This window comes from Zalophus californianus, chromosome 15 (genome assembly GCF_009762305.2).
Source record: "Zalophus californianus isolate mZalCal1 chromosome 15, mZalCal1.pri.v2, whole genome shotgun sequence".
In the NCBI taxonomy this organism is placed as follows: Eukaryota; Metazoa; Chordata; class Mammalia; order Carnivora; family Otariidae; genus Zalophus; species Zalophus californianus.
In genome coordinates, this window is record NC_045609.1 from 32,666,047 (window position 1) to 32,689,683 (window position 23,637).

Genomic DNA, 23,637 nt, shown 5'->3' on the forward strand with positions numbered 1-23,637 from the left:
TGAAGCAGGACTTGGGAAGAAGGCTGGTTGAAAAGTGCATGAGAAATAGAGTGGGGCAGGTAGGTCGTAGGCTGAGCAGGGTGCAGGCCCCAGCAGCGCCCTCCACTGGCCTAGCCAGCATGGCACGCTGCGCCTCGGCTACCCAGGCCCAACTCAGAGGCCACCTAACCCTCGAGGTGCAAAATGGTTTTAAACACAGGGATTTGGAGGCCGGCTCTGCCACTTAGCAGCGGAGAGCTCTTGGGCAGCTTTCCTATGGATGATCCTGTCTGCTTCCCATTAGGTAAAGGCAAGGAGCAGGGGGTTATAACAGGACCCAGCTCACGGGCCTGGGGCCAGCATGAAAGACACGTACGTGAATGCATGTTGCGGAGGTGTGGATGCAGACATAGGGGACAGAGATCGTGAGTCATGACCCCGCCGTGTCCCCGGGGAGCCAGAGCCCGGTGAGAGGAGACACAGCAGCTGAGAGCTTCCTCTTCACGGCACCTTCAGGGCTGGGAGTCTTTCCCCAAGAGCCGAGCCCTAACCCAGCCTTGGGGAGCCAAGGAGGACAGAAGAGTGTGAGCCAGGCAGGGGAGGAAGAAAGCGGTCCGGGCAGAGGGAGCAGATAGGCTGGGCCAGTGTGGCCCAGAGCTGGGCATGGTCTGGCCTGGGTCAGAGATGAGGCTGGAGCTGGCAGCAGGGGCTGGGCCACAGCAGGGGCAGAGCCACAAGTGTGTGTGGAGGAGGAGGGACCGTCCCCTGAGGGCACCAGTGAACCCAGGAGGGCCTTGTGGCAGGGTCTCCGAGTGATGGGATTTGCTGCCTCCTCCCAGGCACAGAGCCCTTGACCCAGCCCCCCTGTCGCTGGCGCCAGCCCGAGCACCCTGGCGAGGGCCTCCGTGCTGGCGCCGGCAGCCCGAATCGTGGCAGGGGCACGAAAGCCACTTTCCATCTTCTTCTGATTCTGCTTCGTGCCTTTGAAAGATGAAAGTTCTCCCTCTCCTCTTCACTGGGCATACATATTTCATACGGTCATTAGACGGTGGCACTAAAGGACTCACAAACCTTCCCTGGTCAACATCAGCAGTGTGGGCGGGCAGTGAGAGGCCCCAGGGGAAAGGGGTCACTGCGGGAGCCCATGGCTGTGCCCAGCCTGCCGCAGGGGGAGGATGCGGGGACTGGGGCTGGGGGTTGGAGGCCAGGGTCTGCCCAGGGAGAGCAGACCGGCCCATCTGGTCGTGGCTGAGGCCGCTCCAGACCGCAGGGTGAAAGGGCCCGGACAAGGGGGACCTCCGGGGTCCTTCCTGCCCTGACAGTCTGAGTGCAATTTCACAGGTCACCCAGATAGGACACCCGCTTTGTCCCTGGGGCCGGGAAGCCCCTCATGGTTTGATGGGGCCCCTCACTTCCTGCACAACCCAGCCCTCGCTTGCTCTCCTCCTGATCCCCTCCACACCGCCTAGCTGCTCTCTCGGGTCCCTGGCCTCTTCTCTCAGCCCCTGTTGCTCCCTCCCCTTGGAATCCTGTCTCTTCCCTGGCTTTGCCCCATCTCTGCACCCCCTTCTTACCAGAATCCGTTCATTCCTTTTCCAAGCATTCATGCAGCCGCTGCTCTGTGCCAGGCCCCGAGTGCTGGGCGGGGAGCCCGGCAGGTGCGGTTCTGCCTCCCATGCCCTCCCCCCCCGCCCCGGATCCTTTCCTCTGACCCACCAGGATGCTGAGGCCGGGGTCAGTGATGTTTGGTCACCCGGTGACCTGCGCTGTTGACATTGGCCTGGAACTGGGGTCTCTAGGCCACACTGACCCCTCACCAAGGGGCCTGATGGCATCACCAGGCCAAGCTGCGCTTTACTATAGTTGAATCCTGCCACACGTGGTGATGATGATTAGTGGGGCGGAAGGGAGCTTCGGGACTCCTCCCCGCTTCCCCTCTGGTCCCTGGAAGGGACCTTATTCTGAGGAGCTTTGTCTCCTCTCCCTTGGAATCACCAGGCGTAGGTTCTTCTGAGAGCAAGCTCTCCTCTCGGTTCGGAAGCAATAACACACCGAGGCCAAGGGCACGGCAAGACAGCACTGGCTTCAAATCCCTGTGAAGCCTTAGGGAAGCTCTTTACCTTCTCTGTGCCTCAGTTTCCTTGTCTGTAAATTGGAGGTGGTGCTGATAATAGGACCTACCTTGTGGGGTGCTTCTGAAGATAAAATGTGTGGCAAGTGCGAGGTGCTCAGTAAATGGCAGTTGTCGTGAGGAGTGGCTCAGGGCACCAGGGAGGGTCTGTCCGGGAATCAGTCCTGCGTACGAGGGTGGCTTCCACGGCTCAGCGTCGTCTTTGTCACTTATTCGACATGCATCCCTGAGAACCTGTGGTGCACTCGGAGCCTGGCCGAGCGGAAGTCTGCACACAGTCTTCCAGAACTCACACAGTGGGGACGTTGAAAGGGAATCTGGTACAAGAGGCCGCCCCTGGCCCCAGAAATGACTTCCTTCTGGATAACCAAGTCTTCTGGATAACCGGGATCTGAACCCTTTGGGTCTAAATGTTTTTTTTCACTTGGATGATTTGGTATCGAAATATATTATTCACTTATCTGCCTTCCTCAACTAAGTATACCGAACACAAATTTTTCTCCAACATTCAGGTTTATCATAACATTGAATTTAATAGATTTCACAGAATCTAGGAACTTGAAAGAGAACCTCAAAAAATACTTAGTACAAAGATACAGAGGGTGGAGGAAATAGAGGTTGGTAAAAGGGTATAAACTTTCGGCCGTAAGATGAATGAGGTCTGAGGATCTAATGTATGAGATGATGACTAGGGTTGATAACGCTGTATTGTAGAATTAAAATTTGCTAAGAGAGTAGAACTTAAGTGTCCTCACCAAAAAAGAAAAGAAAAAGGTAAATGAGAGAGGCGAGATGGATGTGTTAATTAACTCAGTGGGGGACATCCTTTTATAGCGTACACGTATATCAAATCATCACACTGTACACCTTAGATATGTTACCATTTTATTTGTCCATTATACCTCACTAAAGCTAAAAAATAAACGTATTTTTATTAGCAGAAACTCTTTCCCATCACAGTCTTATCGAGAAGCCCTGAATGTAAAGCAGATGTCCCCAAGGTCAGCCCACGGCCTTTGCCCCTGCCATCTGGCGGCAGCTGCAGGCTGTCCCGCTCCAGGGCAGTGAGTGGCCTGAGGAGGGGGCAGAGTCCCAGTGCCCGGCACACAGTGTGTGCTTAATAAGGAAAGAACGAACGAATGAATGGTGTCATTTCACCTCCACTGTGGACTATGGCCATGCCAAGAATGGGGAAGAAGCCGGAAGTCCCACCCACAAAAGCCAAACCTCTGCTGAAACTGCCCTTGTCCTGGAGAAGACAGGAGATGGAGGGGGGCCCGACTGGGGTGGCCTAAAGAAAGGAACCGCAGGCTGGGAGTCGGGATCCCTGTTTCTGCCTCCCTTTGCTCGTGACCTGGCTCGTGACCTAGAATGGGCCTCACTGGGGTCGGGGCCTCAGTTTTGTGATCTTCGAAATGGGTGGAAATGTCTGTCTTCTTCATCATGTGGGACAGTTGTGAGGATAAAATGAGGTCATGATAACCATATGTGGTCTTTGAAAATGTAAAAGGCGGGACGACAGAACAGGCGGGCAGTGGTCACCACCATTGCCACGGTCATCCGCGTGAGGCAGGCCTCTCCCCCTCCCCCGTCTCATTCGACGGCAAGTGGCAGAAGCCAGGCTGGACCAGCCCGGGTAAAAGAGGTCTTGCTGGACTCACAAACCAAACTGAGGCTGGAAGGCGTGTCAGGGGCAGGACTCTAGAAGCCCCCCTTCCCCGAGGGGCCTTTCCCACCGGGAGGCACATCGGACACGGCTGCTTTGGGGACTGGGAGAGAAACACTGGAAGAGTCCACCAGATGGTGGAACCCACCTCCACCTTTGTTTGCAATACTTTGCAAACCTCCAAGCTGCCACCCCCAGGCCACAGGTCCAAGACCTCTTCCCCAAGCCCTCTGAGCCTCTGCAGAGCATAAGCCTGCCTGGCCTGACAGGAGTCCAGAGGGGGGTGGTTTCCCCACGTTAGAGTTTTAGGCAGAAGACCGATCCTCCAGAACTGGGCTCTCCACTCTCACTGTCAATAGCGCTTGGTGCCTGGGGGCACCCGTACTGAACAACGAACGCACCTTTAGAAAATGCAGCCAGAGGAGTTGCGTGGGAGGACCACGGGTTGGCTATGGACATTTCCCGGTGAGATCAGGAGCCTCGCTGGGTCTGGCAGCAATGACTTCTCATTCTGACCTTTGCAGGCAACAGACAATGACGTGGGCACCTTCGGGGAAGTCAACTACTTCTTCAGCGATGACCCTGACCGGTAAGACCCTGCCCCAGTGCCCCGCAACCCCATCCCCACCCCAGCAGTGGCACTCTGCTACTCACAAGGTTCAGGAAACTTCTCGGTGCCCGGGGAGGGTGCTGTGCTGCCGTGGCTAGAGCACTGAGCGGGGGAGTCAGAACCCACGGGCACCATGGCCGGCGTCACCCTGGCCGTGGCACGGTCTTGGTCAAGTCCTCTAAACTCTCGGAGGCATCGCTTCTCTGACCCTCAAAAGATAGCCTTTAGCTTTGGGAATGAAGCAGCTCGGAAACGCTAGTGACGGCACCCTGCGAAGGCTATATCTGGGAACCCTTGCTGTGTGTCAGGCTCTGCGCCCAGGGCTTGCCGCACGTGATCGTATTTCATCCCCCCAAGCACTGGGCCCTGTTATCATCTGCGCTTTGCAGAGGAGGAAACTCAGAGAGGCTGAGTCATTTGCCCAAGGTCACACAGCTGGTAAGCTCTAGGGCCCAGCCTCTGCATGTGGTCTTCACCACCGGGATGCCTGGCCTCCAGCAGGAGGGGGCCCGCCACGTACCTCAGCCGTCGGGTGGGTGGTTTGCCTCACCGCCCGGCTGGGGGCAGCCTTGCCCTGTCACAGACCGTGGCTCTGGGCCATCTCTTTCCCTTGTCCTCCGTTAAGCCGAAGGGGAAACCCTCTCGTTTTTAACATGATCAAAAGCCAAGTTGAAGCCGGAGAGCAGGTCTGCTTCTATAAATGAAGGGTCTGGGATGCCTGGGTGGCTCAGTCGGTTAAGCGGCTGCCTTCAGCTCAGGTCATGATCCCAGGGTCCTGGGATCGAGTCCCACATCGGGCTCCCTGCTCAACGGGGACCCTGCTTCTCCCTCTGCCTGCCGCTCTCCTGCTTGTGCTCTGTCTCTCTCTCTCTCTCTCTCTGACAAATAAATAAATAAAATCTTTAAAAAAAAAATAAAAATGAAGGGTCTGATGCATCTGGACGCTCGACAGGATGAGGAAAACAGTGGCTGTCAGCTCGCATTCCGGGCCCTGGCTGTCTGTGGGAGTGCTCAGGAAGAGACAGAGATTGTTAGGCGCATCTGGCCATTCTCTGCCACTCCGGATGCAGCGTCAAGAGGGGAGGAAGGAGCCAGCCGCAGGAGGCATGCACAGGGCACCTCTATCCCTCGGGGCACCCGTGTCCCCACGGCCTCGTCCTGATCAACTTGGGTTTCCTTATCTCTTCCCATCTTCTTTTACTGGTCTTGGAGCCAGGACCTTCCAGGCTCAGAGGACCAGATCCGGGCATACAGGTGCCAACTTCCAACTCAAGGGAGGCTCCCAAGGGGCTGTTTAGAGGAGGCGGCCAGATGGATGGTCTCGCTGGACCACATTTCTCTCCGGGAGACAGTTGCTAGGCTCTTAGCCAAGGCTTTGCCCTGGAGCAGAAGAGAAGGGCTCTCTCCTGAGAGATGACCAACCACCCCTCCCCTAGCTGGATGCTTTACCACGCACTTAAAACATTTTGGTGCAAAACCATCTGGGATGGCAGAATTTCTGACCGTGATTGTTCTCCAGCATCTAAACATCTACAGTGGGCAGAAACTCCTGTTCACAGCAGGAGGAGGGTCATTCTGCCTGAGTCTCCTCTCTGACGAAATCAACCTGCATCCTGCCTTTTCAGTACTCGACTGTTCCCCTCCCCCCTGTGGTCCTCACCCCTGCCCCCCACCTCCCACCCCACTCCCTGTTAGAAATAGGCACTCTTCTGATTCAGGGCAAGTGAAAAGACAGCAGATTTCTGACTTTATTTCTGTTTATCACCTCGGGCAAGGACAGGCTAGTAAATACAGGCCTTATCTGTGAGCTACTTTGCTTTACACCAAGGTCCCTTTCTCTCCCCCTGTCCCTCCTGACACAGGTTCTCTCTGGACAAGGACACAGGACTCATCATGCTCATTGCCAAACTGGACTATGAGCTCATCCAGCGCTTCACCTTGACCGTCATTGCCCGGGATGGGGGTGGTGAGGAGACCACAGGCCGGGTCAGGATCAACGTGTTGGATGTCAATGACAACGTGCCCACCTTCCAGAAGGATGCCTATGTGGGGGCCCTGAGGGAGAATGAGCCTTCTGTTACCCAGCTGGTGCGGCTCCGGGTAAGATGCCAGAGCATCCTGCGGTCCGGCCCCCCTCCCATCCGCCCACCGCCCTATGGAAGCTGCCGCAAGAGAGGCCAGCCCGCCATCCACAAAGAATTCAGCCCCGATTTGCGTCAGGCCTCTGAGCATTCCCTCGGGTCCCTGGCAACCAAGTGGGGCAAGTGCCTGGGTCAGCTTAAATTTCAGGTCACTCTTCAGCAAAGGAATGTCCTCCCCCTCTCCCTTGGCAAGTGGCGAGCAGGATCTCGCCGAAGGACCCCCATCCGGGCCCCTTGGTGGCTGCTTGGGATTGAGAAAGACCCCAGACCCCAGCTAGAAGGAACCGGAGACCATGTCACGGAAGGGGAAACGGGAGGGGAGAGGCCGTCCCCAGAGGCACGAGGAGGCAGTGGAGCAGTAGGGCCAGGGCCAGAACTCGGGACCCCACACTCCCAGTGTCTCCTGCAGTGAGCCCCCCCACGCAGAGTAACTCTGACCAGAGACATCTTAATGTCCCCGCTCCCCTCCCCCAGTGGGCCCACCCAGACTGAGAGGACCCAGAGCCTCCCTTTAGAACTGGATTCTGAAGCACGCAGGGATGAAGGCAAGGGATCAGGGGTGGGCACGGGGGGATGCAGAGAAGGCAGAACCCACCGACCATGCCAGCTTGCCCCACTCAGCTCCCGGTACACCAGAGTGCTCCTCTGTCTAGGAACAGAGACCCCTAAAAAGCAGATAATCAATTCAGTCACCCCAGAAGACCGTCAAGGAGAGGAGGGATCTCTGACCTCATTCCAGGGCATTCCCTCCACTTTGCATTCATGCAGTATGCATTTATTTGACACCTACTGTGTGCCAAAGATTGTGCCGGACTGTAGGTAAGCAGCAGCCATCAGGAAGTGGAAGGTTTCTGGGGCGCCTGGGTGGCTCAGATGGTTAAGCGTCTGCCTTCGGCTCAGGTCATGATCCCAGGGTCCCGGGATCAAGCCCCGCATCAGACTTCCTGCTCCACAGGAAGCCTGCTTCTCCCTCTCCCTCTGCCCCTGCTATGTCTCTCTCTGTCAAATAAATAAATAAAATCTTCTTTAAAAAGAAAAAGAAGTGTAAGGTTCCTGCTGGCATGGAGCTGACAGTCTGAGGGAGGCAAGCAGAAATGGAACAGGAAGCCACAGCTGGGTGCGGAGGGACTCATGGGGTGCACAGCACGCGGCCTACCTGGTCCAGAGGTCAGGGAAGGCCTCTGTGCGTGGGGTGTTCCAGCTGAGACCAAAGGATCTGGGAGATGGTTGTGGGTCGTGCCAGGGATGGTGGTGACCCTCTCCATCCCGGGGTAAGCCCCGGCCTTCCCTCTTTCCCCTAGGCCTCCAGCTGACCTTCCAGATTCCCACGCTACCTCCAAACCCCGACATGAGGTCTGTCTGCTGGGAGCCAGAGGGTGGCCTCCGGCTGAGGGACAAGGGGGGCCTGGATCCCCCAAAGCAGGGGACCCTGAGGGGGCCAGCCCTCCCTTCCCGCCCAGCCTCTGAAGGCTCACGGGCCCTGTCTGTACTCTTCCCTCTAGGCAACGGATGAAGACTCCCCTCCCAACAACCAGATCACCTACAGCATCGTCAGCGCTTCCGCCTTTGGCAGCTACTTCGACATCAGCGTGTATGAGGGCTACGGAGGTAGGCGTGCTGGGGACGAGGGCCCAGCCCAGGGAGGAGAAGTGGTGAGCCAGAGCAAGGCTGCACCCTCATGCCCCTCTGAGGGGGGGGGGGGGGCGTCTGTCTCTGGACACCCTGGACAACCCAGGGAGCTGACCCACAGCCCATCAGCGGGGGCGAGTGACACAGGCCTGGCATCGCCCTTCTCTAGGATCAGCTCTGTCTTTCTCTGGGTCTCAGCCATGGGCAGCCCCACATCCAATATTACCACAGTCTGCAAGGCCCCTCGTTCTTACCCAGGCTGCCTGGCCAGGTCCATAAGGTAGAGGCTTGTCAGCCACGCCTCCCAGTGCTCTGGGCCGGCTTCAGCTGCCTTCCAGGTGGTGGCCATTCCCTGCTTGGCTCAGGCACAGTCCCAGACTCTGGACCTTGCCCCGCCAGCCCCCCGTGACTCCTGATCCCCAGAACCCGGGCAGGGGGTAGCAGCAGTAGCCTTCAGCTCCACGATCTTGAGACCCCGTTGTTTTTCAGATGAGGGGCAACAAAGGCCCAGAGACAGGGAGTGACTTGCCCGAGGTCATACAGCAGAGGGGTCCAGACACGGGTGATCTGACTCTCGGTTGCCTCTGCAGCCTCTTCTTTCAGCACCTCTGTCTCCACACCAGAACCCAGCCTCTTTGAATCCCTTGACACTCTCCCCTTCGGGGTCACTGCCATGTCTTTGGCAGAGTCTGCTCCTTCTGCCAGGAAAACCCTTCCTCCCTGTCTCTTTGCTCTGCCTCCCTTTGGCCTTTAAGCCGATAACCTCTGGCTAGCTTTGAGGGTTCATTTGGACCTCCCCTCCTCTGGGAAGCTTCCCGAATGCTTGAAGATGGGTTAGGTGCCCCCAGTGCAGAACAGATGCGCTTTGGGTGACTCTGAGTCCAGCACTCTGTCCTCTTCTTGACTAGACCCTCCCTTAGGTTTTATATTACGAAAGCAATGCTTCTGCTTCCATTTTCCACATAGAAAGTGGTGATTTCATATTGTCTTAATGCCCCGGCCGACCACCTATGCCCCCCATGCCGGAGCCAATATGCCTTCCCTCCCCAAGCAGGAGCGACCCGTGGGAGAGCTCAGGCATATGCAGTGGTGGGGACATGAGACGGGGGCACCTCTCAACTCCCCCCAAATCCTCCCTCTCCACCTCTGCCTGCCTCTGGCATTAGGGGTGTCTTCACCACCTTCAAGCAGAGTTCTGAGAGTAAAGTTGGCAACACCCGCGTGTCCTCCCAAGGCTGCTGGACGGGATGGGCATGGAGAGCCCACGGGGTAAAGGGAGCAGGCGAGGGAGGGAAGAAGAGAGAGGAGAAGGGCCATGGGAGGAAACGGGCAGGGCCGGAGGAGACTGAGGAGGGGGCTGCCATCTGCATCCCACTGTTGGCATCACCCCCGGCTGCCCTGAGGCTGGGCAGTAAGTGGGTGAACTCTGTGAGTATCTGGAGGGAGAACTTGGTAAGAGAACAAACTAGAGAGCCTGGGGCATGACCCTGTCCTCTGAGCAGCTTCCAAACTGATGGAGAGTGCCAGATAAGTGGGTGAGACAGACAGACAGATAAGCAGGCAATACCACCTACTGGGGAAGGACCTGGGCTCTGGATTCAGACAAACCTAGGCTCACATCCCGCCTCTATCAAGGTTCTAGCTGTGTGACTTTGGGCAAGTTATTGAGCCTCTCTGAGCTTGGTTTCCTCACCTGTAAAGTGCTTACATCACCACCAAGATAGTCAACACCTGCCGTGCTCTCAGCACTGTGCCGCACATACCAGGCCGTCAGTAAACCCAAGTCAAGAGCGTGAGGCTCCAGGAGTTCAGAGCAAGGGCCGGGGCTGGGGGCGGGGAATGAGGCAGAGCAGGCCAGCCTGGGCCAGCCACGCCCTCTTTGGCCAAGGGAGCCCCCTGGCTGGATAGGCATCTGAAGTCTGCTTACAGGGGGCCTGGGGCCCTGTTCCTGTCATTTCAGTGATCAGCGTGAGCCGTCCCCTGGATTATGAGCAGATACCCAACGGGCTGATTTACCTGACGGTCATGGCCAAGGACGCTGGCAACCCCCCTCTGAACAGCACTGTTCCCGTCACCATCGAGGTGTTTGTAAGTACCCAGGGGTGCTGGTCTTGCCCTTTCAGGGTAAGGGGTGGTGAGTGCTTCCCAGAGTGTTGGGGGCCCTGCCTGAAGCCAGTGGTGCCAGACTATGTCCCTACAGCCTTGGCTGTCCCTGTAGCTCTGGGACTCACCCAGCAGACTGTCCCAGAGGCTGCCCGTCGCAAACTTCAGCCATTGCTGCAGCAGCCACGCTGCCTCCCGGCTCAGCCGGGGAGGCCAGGCCCTGGAATGCGAGAAGAACCCCATCATCCTGCTCTAACTTCATTAGGGGGCCTCAGGACCCCCGCTGATGGGAAACAGGAACTGAGGCTCAAGCAGGAGGAAATGTCACGGGATTCCCTCATTTAGAGCCATACTTTGTGAAGCTCAAGGGAATTACAGGGAGGTCGTCCCTCTTGTGTCTCTTCCTCTCTCTATACCCCCTCTTCCTTTTTTCTTTCCTTTGCCCTCTGCTCTGAAGATCTAAAGGGGCCTGAAACCAAACCACAGCTTGTCTGACATGAATATCAAGCACACATTAGTGCTCTCCGTGTCTGAAATTATCAGTCACTGAATCCGTCTCCGTGCGGGTTCATTTGCCCCGTGCTCCTCCCCTAGTGATGGCAGGGATGCAGATCGTGGTCTGACGGGCCACCAGTGGGCCTTTCCCCACCAGAGACCGCCCCACTGCGCGTGTGCAAGCATGCCCCCCGCCCCCCATCTCATAAAAGCTGCTGCCTGCCAGAGCGGGTGAATGCGTGTTGACGGAAGAGTTAGTGCATTACGGGCTCCGGGAGGATTGGATCAGATCGTCAGGTTGGGAGCTACACCGTGATCTGACGTATGCTCAGGAAAATCTCTTCTGGAGCAGGCGTGCTGGATGACCTTCCTGCCCCAGATGGCACCAGATGGCATCACTAGCAGCCTCTGGGGCTGACCCACACCTGGCTTTGCTAAGCCTCACCCTCCCAACCCAAGGCAGAGGCTCCAGGGCCAACTGCCGAGTGGGACGGTCCTTGCTTGCTGCATAGGACGGGCTGGCAGTGATGAGGCCGAGGGTGATGGCTTGGGGGGAGCCTGCAGGTGGGCATGCGGGAGCAGGATTTAGGGGTGGTATCAGAGGGTGAGGCTGTGCAGAACCAGCAAAGGGAAAAGCAGAGAATCCGGGGCCCCACAGGTTTCAGGAGGTGGCGGGACGCCAGAGGGAGGGGGCAGCTGGGAAAGAGGAGATCCACAGAAGCCTAAACACTCGCTGCTTGCCTTTTACCCGCAGCCCCCCACTTTGAAGCACCGATGTGGGGGGCACCAAAGAGCCAGAATGCATTCCCCGCCAATCGTGATCATGTCTTGGTATTCTTCTCCCCGTGGCCCTGACCCTAGTTTACCAATCTTGATTAAACACAGCCCCCAAAGCGCCCCAGTCCTGGTCATGCTCCTAAGCCCAACCGCCCCACCCACCATTTTCAACCAGCTGGTGTTCTCCACTCAGGCACGGTGACTTCTCCCTGTGTGCAGGTGCAGCAGCAGGGCCGGGGCGGGGGTGGGGGGGGGAGGATGTGGAACCTGCCCCCTCCTCAGGGAATGGAGGAAGGAACATAGTTTTGGAGGTGTATGGCTTTGAAAACCAACTCTGCCACTCTCTAACTCTATGACCTGGGGTCCTTAACTCTGTCTCTCTGAGCCTCAGTTTCTTCATATGCAAAATGGGGATAATCGTGGTACTGCGTCATGGTATTGTCGTGAGGATGGAGATCACGCAGGTGGCACTTGGCACCTGTAAAGTTTGCTGTCATCACAGCTGATAAGACAGACGTGCATACCACTGGCAGCATCCGTGCTCCAGGCTATCTCCAGTACAAGTGAGAATTCCAGAGAACTCAGCCAGACAGAGAAGAATGCGCTCTCAGTTCGGGGGAAGCGGATGAGGGAGAGGGTGAGAATAGGGGAGGTGTCGGGAAATAAGTTGAGGTGTTTTACACCAGCCCAGAGAGGGACAGGCAGAATTGGCCACATGGAAATTAAAACTTCTTGAGCGCCCCTAACTTGTCGGGTGCTTTCACATTACACAATCTCTCCCAATCCCCTTCCACAGATGAGGCAGTCTAGCAGGTCCAGGATCCCCAGTGCCTTTCTCACTTTCTGGCTAGTAAGCGGCACTTGAGTTTGCTTCCAGTCCTAGTAAGCTGGGATTTCAGTCCTGACCTGTCTGACTCCTGAGTTCACATCCTTTCCACTACATTCCGAGGCCTGAAGCCTCAGAAATCCCTAGCTGCATGCAACTGAGACCAGTACACCTCAAGGTTCATGCGAATCTCCTGGAGATCTTCTTAAAATGCACATTCTTGTTTAGTGAGTCTAAGCAAGGGCTGAGCCTCTGCATTCCCAACAAGCTCCAGGCAACATTGATGCTTCAGGTCAGGGGACCACATTTTGAGTAGGAAGACCTTCAAAGGTCTGCCCCAGTGGGATCTTAAAACCCAGGGACTGCCCCAAACCTCAGCTTCCCCACCTGTGGCTCAGTTAAGGAACCCAGAAAGGGCCTCTTTCTCCCTTCCTCAGCTTCTCCGGGGGGGAAGGTCAGAGCAAAGCCGGAAGAGGGTGGCCAAGGAGCCAAACTAACCTTTCATTCACTGTGAATAAAAGAGTGGTCAGCAGCCTTCGCCTCCCTCCCTGAAACCAGTCAGCAGGGTCTCCGTTTGCAGGGGTGGGTGGTGGCAGGGATCCACTCGGCCTGGAGCTACCTGAGCCCAGCAAACAAGGTCATTTTCAAATTCCCTCAAAGCTGTCCTGCAGATGAGCAAGGGCCCTACAGTTTCCCCCCAGGTGTGCTCTGGCCCTGACAGCAGGGAGGTGGGGGGTCTGGCAACAAAGACAGGTGCCACCTTGGCTGTGAGTGAACATCCTCTCTCAAGCAGGGCTTTGGGATGGTGTGCGTTTGGGTTGCTTTTGCACATGGGTGATTTTTAAGTAGCTGTCACTTGGCTAAGCTGCCTCTTCTGTCCACCAAAGGGATTTTCTCTCAACTTGGTGGGGGGAGGGGAGGAACCCAGCAAAGACAAAAGATGAGAAGTTCATGGCAGCGCTTCCAGCACAGATCAGGGCGATGAGGTTCCTGGAGGAAAAAGGGGCGGGCGAGAGGGGCCAGGTGATTCCTTTTCACCCACTGCTTGTTGGTTTTTAATAAAGAAGTCAAACTTGGTTTGTAGATTTCCCATTCGGGGACAATAAGCTTTTGTAGAGGAAGCCACTGAATTAGAACTAATAGCGAATACAGTGCCAGGATCCGGGGAAATATCACCACTAATAAGTTTCTGCCTCATGCTCTGCCACTGACATTCTCGGCGCCGTCTCATGCAGCCAAGCAGAAGGCTTAAATATATATGTACATGGGGCACTCACGCCTGCCCCAGGGGGATGCCCAGACATGCTGTTGGGGCACTGGACGTCAGGCAAGTCTTCACACCACCGGTTCTCAGAGGCGGGGCGGGGGTTGGGGGCAGCTGTTGCGCAGCCCAGAGTCTGGCGACAGGCTGGGGAAGAAGAGCAGCCTTCCTTTCTGAGCACCTGCAGTCCGCAGTCTGGCAGGATGGGATTCTCGAAAGTTCCAAGTCCAGGACGGCCGGCTGCCATGCCTCCTTCTCTTCCATTGCCGCTCAGCTATAAGTGATGCCAGCAAAGGGGGCTTCTATGGGAGTCTTCCCCTCCCAGAGCTCCCAGGTCCGTGAGGCAGGAAGCCCCGTGGGAGCACGTGCCAGGAGCACTGCAGCCTGGAGGCTCCCCAGAGGCCGCCACCCCCAGGGCTCCCAGGCGAAAGGGAGAGGCTCTGAGTCAGGGGGTCGGTGGGGCTTCCTGCAAGAGGTGAACAGAAAGAAATTCATGTTGAATGATTACAAAAAGCAGTGGGTGAGGACCAGAGTCTTAAAGGGTATAGAAATCACCCCGAGCGTGGAAGAGGGAGACAGAGGAGCGGGGGCAGCAGGAGGAGGCCGAGGCTGTGCCTGTTCCGCCCCTCGGCCTGCACCAGCCCCTGGCCACTGTCCCTCTGAGCTGGTCTCCGGTGGAGGCTGGGCAAGGCGAGAACCGGAGATGGTAGGCTCTGGGCCAGGGTTTGCCCCAGTGCGTAGAGGAGCCCCTGTTCTTATATGTACAGAGGAGCCTGGAATTTGGGCTCTGGGAGCCAGGAACTTCAGGGCAGAGTGTTCCTTTCTCCCTTCACTTCTGGCGGGGAGCGTCCTAGAGCCTTCCACCGTCGTCTTCGCAGAGCTGGGAGGGAGGTTCCGAGTGGGCACCCCCAGCATGGAGGATGATGAGCTGAGCAGAACAGGAGTAAGCTTGGAGCTGCACTGGGAGACCAACGGGAGAGGGGGAAGCTGGGAGTAATAGGCAGCTCCACCTGCTGCCTTCCTTCTCCATCTTCCTGGCCCTTATGCGTCTCCCCAAGGCCTGTCCTCCCTCCCCAAATTGTAGCCCAGCCAGGCGAGCATCCGTCTCCCCCCACCCCGGGACACCCCACCCGACTCTGGTTGTACATCAAGGCCAAATCTCCTCTGTGCCAGCCACACTGAGCCTCCCCTTGGACAGCTGACCGGCCCTGATGGCCTCCCTGGCTTCGAAAACCTGTCTGTTTCCCTTCCATCCAGGATGAGAACGACAACCCGCCCACCTTCAGCAAGCCTGCCTACTTCGTCTCCGTGGTGGAGAACATCATGGCAGGTACGGTCCCCGGCGGGGGAGGCTGTGAAGGCAGGAAGCCAGCAGACACACCCATGACAAGTCCGGTTATCTGCCAGCCAGCGGCTGTTTTACGGAACACCTACTACGTGCAGGCGCTGTGCTGGGTGCTTGGTCCCCAGTCTCCTTCAGCTGCAGTCTATCAGGGAGAGAACAGTCAGCCATCAGTAATAGAACGACCTTGATTAAGTGAGCATGTACAGAGAGGACCGAATCATGGTGCTGTGAGGCCAGGGTGGCCTGTGTTCCTAAGTGAGAACATCTCTCAGCCGTGTCTCTCTGGTAGCAGGGCCCGGCTTGCAGACCCGGGACGACCAGCTCCACATTCGGGTTCCTGGGGACCCGCTCTGTTCTTGGGGCAGGCTGACAGCTCCCCCTTACATCCAGGGTGGACTATTCTGGTGGGGAACCCCCCCAATCAGGAAGAGTTGCTGCATCTGGAGGGTGACCTTCTATGGCACCATGGGACCTTCTCAGGAGAGTCTCCAGACACCTTCCTGGTTCTGATGACTTCCTGGGTGGGTGCCAGGCTGTGCCCAGCCCACCCTTCCCTGTCCTGGTCAGGCATCCCCTGGAGAGCATCAGCCCTGAAGCAACCCCTTGCATTGCCCACCATCCCTACAGCCTCTTTAGGAGAGGCCTTCACCATGGCACTTAATCGTCTTCCACTTTGCACTCGGATAAAGGGTGTGTCAAGGCCCGTGTACCTGTCTCCCTGCTCAGGGTAAGACTGAGAGTCGGAGGCATCACACTCCCTGGAAGGGGCCAGAAGGACCTGCCTGTCTCACAGCCCCCTGCCTGGCCCCTACTACCCCTGGGACCCTTGACTCTTCCACACAATAGTAACCCCCATCTGTGGCTCAGTGAGAGCTACCATGAGCCTGCAGCCTGCATGATTTTCCCCGGGATCTTCACCAACAACCCCGCAAGCTGGCTTTCTCGGTAGACCCATTTTACAGAGGAAGAAGCTGAGGCTTAGTGGCCAGAGGTCCCCTGGGATTCCAGCCTGGGCGCCATGAGTCTACAAGTCCACCCATTGAATCTCCTCAGTGTGGCCGTTAGGTGGCAGTGGGAGACAGGAGGTGGCTGGAGCCACAGCCCAGCAGACGTGGCCTCGGACAGGCCGCTCTCAGGGTCTCCGGCGAGGGCCACTGGAAAGGCTGGTCCCCTGACCCAGGGTTTCACAGAGATGAACATGAAAGTGAGGGCCTTAACTAGACTTTAAAGAGAAAATAAAAACCCTTATAAATTCCCCCTTGTGAACAAGATGAAACAAGACCAAAATTGAATACAATAAACGTGGAATAATTTACTATAGGGCTTCACTTCTTTTTGACTCAAAGTCAAAGCTGGTCAATCTGAGTGTATTTTCTCTGGTGAGCAGCCAGAGAGAGGTAGGGGAGAGCAGTGGTATGCTCTCAGGGTGCGGGGGCGGGGCAAGAGCGGCGGGTGTAATCCACCCCAGGTTCCGGGACCCCTTCCCATGGAGCCTTGTCCCCACGCAGCCCTGGGAGCTCTGGTGGTTGAGCCCACTCTCACCCCTGGGTGTCCCAGTGGCAGGCTTCCTGCCTCCTGAAGGCTGGTCAGCAGGAGGTACCAGGTCCTGCTCCCAGGGCCTGGAGCTGCGAGCCTAGGGTGAGCATTCCCCCCATTTGTCTCCCGGAAGGAGCCACAGTGCTGTTCCTGAATGCCACAGACCTGGACCGCTCCCGGGAGTATGGTCAGGAGTCCATCATCTACTCCTTGGAGGGCTCCTCCCAGTTTCGGATCAACGCCCGCTCAGGTGAGCCCCATGGTCCCTGTCCTCCGTGCCTCAGGCCAACTCCCCATGCCCAGCCGGGGACCTGCCCCTGAGCCAAGTTCTCCCTCCCTTTCCCAGGAAGCCCTCACCTGGAGCATGCCAGCATTGAGCATCTGGTTTCACCCCTGACATATGAACTTGAGTGTGATTAGTGATCTTAACCGCCCCCCCAAAATTGGATCATGAATGTATCCACCAAGGATGTCTTCCAATGGTGAAGAGCCCTGTTATGTTTAAAATGTGTTCCATTTTACAAACAGCAGGCTAACTTAACCACCCTGTGAGGGATCTCTTTTCTCAAGCCTCCACGTCCCCCTCCCTCAGCTGCTGACCTATTTCTTGAACCCTGCTCCTCTTCTTCACACAGCGTGTGCCTTGGGTTCCCCCCTGCAAAATGAGGATGGTCGCGTTAGAGGTGGCGTGTGGATCACATGAGTTGTTACAGGGAGCACTCCCAGAGTAGTCCCGGGTACACAGCAAGGGCTAACAGTGACGTCTTCCTCATCATTCTTTTTTGTCTTTTTACCCAGGGGCCCCCAGCCCCGACCCCCTACTCAGTCCATGGAGCTCTCAGCTTTCTTCCCCCTTCTCCACGTGCCTCCCTTCAGGTCTCTCTCCCTTGAAGCTGGGAGGGAGGGGGGAGAGCAAAAGCAATAGGAGACCCCAGGTCAGAAGCTGGGAAGGAATATGAGGCCCCTGGACATTCCTTCATATATTCATTTGATGTCATTGGGGGGCCTGCTCTCCGCCAGGTGCTGGGTGCTGGGGCACAGGATGGAATTCGACATGGCCTGCCCTCATGGGGTTCCCAGGCTACTTAGTGGGCATGCAAGGCTCCCCACTTCTAAATACCTGTTTCTGTATTAGATAAGGGCACTGAAGGTGCCAAGCAGGCCAACCCTGAAATCTCAGTGGCTCAACACCACAGAAATTCTGACTCACCCAGCAATCCAATGCCATGTTCCGTGGACAGCCTTGAGCATGGCGATTCTGGGACCCAGGCACCTTCCATGTTGTGGCTCCAAGGTCACTGCAGAGGGGAAGAGAGCCTGGCGTGCTAAGGAGATGTGTATGGGCCAGGACTGGAGGTGACATGCATCACTTCTGCCCACATCCTCTTGGCCAGAACCAGGCAATAGCCCCACACCCAGATGGAAGGCAGCCTGGGGAGGTTGTTTCTGGCCTGACAACCCCTTTGCAGCAGGCATTCTAGCCTGGGAAAGAGAGCAGGGGTCTGGTGGACACTGGCCAGCCCTGCTACAGGTGGCTGGGGGGAGACATTAAATCTTCCTGTGACCCATGCACCCCACCGTCCAAGTCTGCCTCCAGGCTTTCTTTCTTCCCTTTTCCTGGAAGCGAGGGGAGCGGACAGTACTAGCACGTACAAGGCTAGACCTGTCCAGGGCCATCCTGAGCCTCTTACTCCACCTCTGACGCAACGGGGGCCTTCCTCCCTGCTTGCAGGAGCATCTGCCCCCAGTGAGTCTGCATTTACAGGGGGCTCAGAATAATATCATTCACGAATATTAGCCAGCTGCTCAGACAAGCATCATGCCCGTTTATCGCCTCCACCACTCTGAGGCAGGTACTAGCATTACCCTTATTTTCCAGATGGCGAAACTGGGGCATAGGACAGGTTAAGTAATTTCACCGAGGACTTGGAGAGCCTGAACTTCTGCCTCCGGAGCCCAGACTTTAAGTGCTACGTTACATAAGCCACGTTAGAGCCACACGTTACCACCCACATATGGTGATGGGCACGCTGACCTTTCAGCACCCGGCTGCCTCCCCGGCCAGGGACCACATCTCCACCCTGGGGCCTTTAATAATGACACGAACACTTTCTCACTGCCTTAACCCAGCTCCTTCAGCTATGAAGGTCTAAGTGTTTTCCTCTGAGCTCCTCCGTCAAATTAGCCAGGCCCGCTCCACAAAGTTGGCCTTAATTGGATCTAATTTCCCAGACAGGAGGAGCCATCTATCATGCCGACAAGTTCATGTTTAAAACTTTTTAGAGATTAATTTCTTCCTTGCCCTGCCAATTAATTGACACCGCCCCAGCAAGGAACATGGCCTGGTGGGCCAACGTTTGCCGGTCTTTTGTTTCTGGCCTCAGCGCCTTCCCTGCCCTGTCCCCACCCGCGGCTCCCCGCTCAGCCCTGCGCAGGTCAGAGGACAAGCCAAAGTGGCAGGGAGGGAAATGTAAGACCATCTGGCCCAGCTCCCTTATCTTATGGTAGAATAAACCAAGCACAGAGAAGCTGAGTAACTTGCCTCAGGGGGCACAGCTCAGGCAAGGGGGATAAAAAACAAAAACAAAAAAATGGATGGTATACAGTCCCTGCCTTGGGGAATTCTCACAGTCTGGAGAAGACAATAAGCATTTCCTGTGTGCTGGGAGCTTTACCTATAGCTCTGTTAATTATTGAATCCTCCCAAGAGTTCTGGTTGGAAAGCGTACTGATCTCCATTTTACCGATGAGAAAATGGAGGCTTAAAGAAATTAAGTAACTTTTCCAAGGCCAAACATGTAGAAAGGGCCATAATCGGAATTCGGATCTGCGCCTCACTGTCCATGAAGCGTACCTCTCTGCCATGGCCCAGGTCAGAGGTAAACGGCCTGCCTACCACCATGTGCAGAGGCTAGCAGGGACCAGCTCACACCTGCTCCTGAGAGCCAAGTTGAAGCATCTCCTCTATTCCTGGTTCCAGGCCATCAAGTCAGCATCTTACAGTGGCCCTGGTGGGAGTATTTACACCATGGAAATCAGCAAATGCTTGCTTGCTTTTTTTCTTTTTCTTTCTTTCTTCCTTTCTTTCCTTTCTTTCCTTTCTTTCCTTTCTTTTTTCTTTCTTTTCTTTCTTTCTTTCTTTTTCTTTCTTTCTTTCTTTCTTTTTCTTTTTCTTTCTTTTTCTTTCTTTCTTTCTCTTTCTTTCTCTTTCTTTCTCTTTCTTAATTTCTTTCTTTCTTTCTTTCTTTCTCTCTCTCTCTCTCTCTCTCTCTCTCTTTCTTTTCTTTTCTTTTCTTTTCTTTCTTTTTTCCCTTCCTTCCTTCCTTCTCTTTCTGCCTGCTTTGGGGAGCCAGTTATCAAACAGCGGCACACCACTCCATACGTGACCAGGGTGACCTCCGTGTTTCAGTTACACCAAAATACGAAGAAAAGCCAAAAACAGGCGGATAAGTGGTCCGTTTTAAATGTTTGTAGTTAACGGAATAACTCGTTTATACTCTAAAAAAATCCTCAAGGCAATAGAACCATGTTACAAGGTCACTTATTTTATGACTATTATCAATGCTTTATGGGTTGACTTGTCCAATAATGAGTCACCAGTGTGAACATGTGTGAAACACATCATCCATTTCCGTGTCGTCCCTGTTTTTTTGTGACTATCTGAATAAACAGTGCCAGGCACCGTTCTAAGCCTTCTGTGACGTCCACCAAATTAATCCCCTGATAGCCCTCTGAGGTAGTTCCCATTACTTTTCCCTTTTTGACCAGATGAGGAAACTGAGGTACAGAGGATTGAAGTAACAAGTCTCAAGTGACAACGCCAGTAGGATCATGTCAGAAGTCTAAAAATGAGGTCTTTTGTGACCGAGCTCGAGGCCAAGAATGCACCCGCCCCATTCCCCAGCCCCTAACCCCATCCTCCGCCTAAATTGTCCCACATGCAAAAAGACTTCCCTATCAGGGGGTTATGTTGCCACCTCAGAGGTTCCGGGTCCCGGGGCATGGGTGCTCCCCCCCTCCCCTACGAGCACCATCCCACACCCCCAGCACATGCACACACGCTGCCAGATCCTGCAAATATCCCTCACTCTCTCCTCCTTTCGCTGCTCTCTCCCTGGCCTACCCCATCCCTCCGTCCCGCAGGCGAAATCACCACCACCTCCCTGCTTGACCGTGAGACCAAGTCTGAATACATCCTCATCGTGAGAGCCGTGGACGGGGGTGTGGGCCACAACCAGAAAACCGGCATTGCCACTGTGAGTGCCCACCCCTCCCCCGCCCCCTGCTCCCCACCTGCTGCCCAGGAGCTGCTCCCTGGCCCATCTGCTGGTCCAGCTTGTGTCCTGGTGCATTGGGAGTGGGGGGAGGGTGGCAGATACCAACTCACTGTCAGCCAAGGTCAGCCCTGGGGCCACTGCAGTGGGCGGGAAGAAAGGCATTCCCACCAGGGATGTGAGGGACTCAGGAGGGACAAGTGTTCCTCCCCTGTCCCCAAAAGACCGGCTGGGCAAAGAGCAAAAGGATGAGCTCCAGAGGCCCCTCCCTCGGGGCTCCTACAAGGAGAAGGTGTTCCTGCCAGAAAGAGTGGCTCCGAACAGGAAGCAGGGCCTTAACCCTGGTGCTGAGAAATGATGCCTAGGTTTCCCTACCAGGAGTAAGTAGGGTCCATCAAGGCCCAGAACCCCCATCCAAGCTCTTGCCATCCCACCAAGGTGCCTCAGATACAGGAAGCTAGAGAAGGGACATCTGAGGGTCCTGACTGAGCTCTGGGCTGTAGAAGAGAGCGGGGGGGTGGGGGGCAGTGAGAAGCAGGAAGCCCCCCCATGGGAGAGGAAGTAGAAAGACCCGCTGACAGGTCCCTCTAGCCACCTGCCCTCCTTGATCCTACTTGCTTTCTCTGGCTCTCCCTCAGGAGCCCTCCCCGACCTCTCTGCCAGCCCTTGCCCTACCCACAGCAGCTGTCCCCCATTCCAGTTCTCCCCCGTCCTTGCCCGGCCAGAGGGGTGGGGGTCTGTATTGCTTGGCCAGGGACTTGGCAGAAAAATCCCCAGAACCCCATTCCATCCTGGGAGGCCCCTGCTAATAGGATTCGGAGCCCTATAAATAATTCACCTGGGTGGCAGGTGAGCAGGGAAATTGCTTGGCTCATAGCCGAGACTGACGGAATCTCAAGGGATCCTACCAGACCCCTGACCCTGTCCGTCCCCTTCCACCAAGCCTGGGACAGCTGAGAGATGTCCCCCATTACAGGAAGAATTTCAGGGGTCATTGCATTCATCCCTCTCCTTCCTGATAGCACAGCACCTAGATGCTCTTCTCCTGGAGGGACCTGGCTCCCTCCTGTGCTAGAAAGCCCAGGCCCTGCCCCAAGGCCTCCAAAGTGGGTGGAGCCCGTGGAATTCCTGCTGGGATGCCCCACAGGCCCCTGAGCGTGCCCTCTTGTGCGCCCCGCCCGTCCCTGTACCACTCAGCCAGGCACCTCCCTCTCTGCTCCTCGTGGCCCCACAGGTGAACATCACCCTCCTGGACATCAACGACAACCACCCCACCTGGAAGGATGCCCCCTACTACATCAACCTAGTGGAGATGACCCCTCCAGACTCCGACGTGACCACAGTAAGTGGTGGTGGGACAGCAGAATTCCAGGCTGCCCTTCTCAGGGGGTCTGCCATTCCCGCGTGAGCCCTATGGGCCGGCCCATGTGGGACCGACGGACTTCCTGTTTCCCTCTGAGCCAGCCCACGGAGCAGACTTCCGGAAGCTCTCTTTCATGGTGGAAGGTAGTCAGAGGCTGGGGGAAAGCCGTCACCCGGCCTCAGAGGCAGTGGGCTTCTTCGGGCTTTGTCAAAGGGAGCACAGACAGCCCAGGGACAGTGCCCAGGCAGCTAGGGCTGGTTCAGCTAGAAACCACACTTGCTGAGACCCCAGGACTCTGTCTGTGCGCACAGGAGTGCCCTCACCCTCCGCTGGCAAGGCGCCGGCCACCTCCTCAAGTCGCACAATGTAGGCTCTGTCCCCCCACCTTTCCTTCACCGCTTCTGTTCCTGACAGGTTGGCCCCAGTGGGGTGTTTGAAGTTCACCCAGGGATTTTTCTGGCCTGGAATATTCCAGGTTTGCCTAGGCCCCTGTATGCGCTGCGTGCAGGGATAGGACTCAGAGTGGGGAGCAGGGGAGACGTGGCCAAAGTCTCAGGAGTCTGGACTGGAGCCAGCATCCTGGGGAAGATGAGGAAAGCCAGGATTGAGCACCCCACTTGATCAGCTCTGGGGTTCACATTTGTGAGGTCATCTCCTCCCCTCACCCTTGTGCACCATTTGGCTTCATTTGAGGTGGTTTGTCCCCAGGGTCCAGCCCCATAGCCACTCAGCCAGCGTGACAGACATGAGCCTGATAGTTCGTGGTAACCCCATGTATGGAATGCCTGCAATGTGCCGGGCGCTGCCCGAGGCCTTCTCACCCTCATAATGATCTCACGGGGCAGGTGGACTCATGGCTCCGGTAGTACTCTGGAGGAAACTGGGTCTTGGAGTTTGAGGGGTCTGCCCAGGGTCCCAGAGCTAGTAAGAGGTGGTGTCAGGACTTGAACCCAGGTCTGTCTGACTTGAAAACTACCTGGTCCAGCCCTCCATCTCTGCTGGTTCAAGGTGGCCTGGCAGGTGGCTCAGGTCTTGAGTAACTGGAGAACGTGCGTGGGATGGGAGAAGGGAGGGAAAATTTCACATCCAGCAGTCCAGGAAGGCTGCCCCACTCTGGTGAGGCCTAGCCTCCCCACCGGACCCCTCACCAAATACAGCCAGTAGGGACAGAGTCTAGAAGGCGGCAGATGTCAGCCTCGAAGGAAACCTCCTGTCCTCCTCTCGCTATCTGAATGGCTCTCAACTGGTGGGTGGGTCCCCCTCCCAAAGATGCCAGTAGGGCCTAGGTCAGGGATCTGGAATCTCCCTTTTTTGAAGGCCCCGTGGGAGGATTCTTTCAAGCAAGGGGTCGGGGGTGGAAACCACTACTTTAGGCCAGTTCTTCAGCTCTCTCCAGGGCTCGCGATCCGGTGGGTACTCTCTGCTGCCATCTCGTGGGCACAGCTCCAACCTGGGACCCCAAAAGAGCCTACCTCAGAGCACCTGTCTGGTCAACTCCTAC

At 56.3% G+C, this 23,637-nt stretch overlaps 1 protein-coding gene across 1 annotated transcript in view; it reads left to right on the plus strand.

The window, feature by feature from the left end:
* CDH23 (cadherin related 23) overlaps positions 1-23,637 on the plus strand; it is a 414,708-nt gene that overhangs the window by 279,177 nt on the left and 111,894 nt on the right. The window contains exons 15-22 of the mRNA XM_027587690.2: positions 4,301-4,365; positions 6,249-6,486; positions 8,030-8,135; positions 10,117-10,244; positions 14,876-14,948; positions 16,633-16,749; positions 20,643-20,755; positions 22,008-22,115. Coding sequence (XP_027443491.2) covers positions 4,301-4,365; positions 6,249-6,486; positions 8,030-8,135; positions 10,117-10,244; positions 14,876-14,948; positions 16,633-16,749; positions 20,643-20,755; positions 22,008-22,115 — 948 coding nt within the window. The remainder of the gene's footprint in view (positions 1-4,300; positions 4,366-6,248; positions 6,487-8,029; positions 8,136-10,116; positions 10,245-14,875; positions 14,949-16,632; positions 16,750-20,642; positions 20,756-22,007; positions 22,116-23,637) is intronic.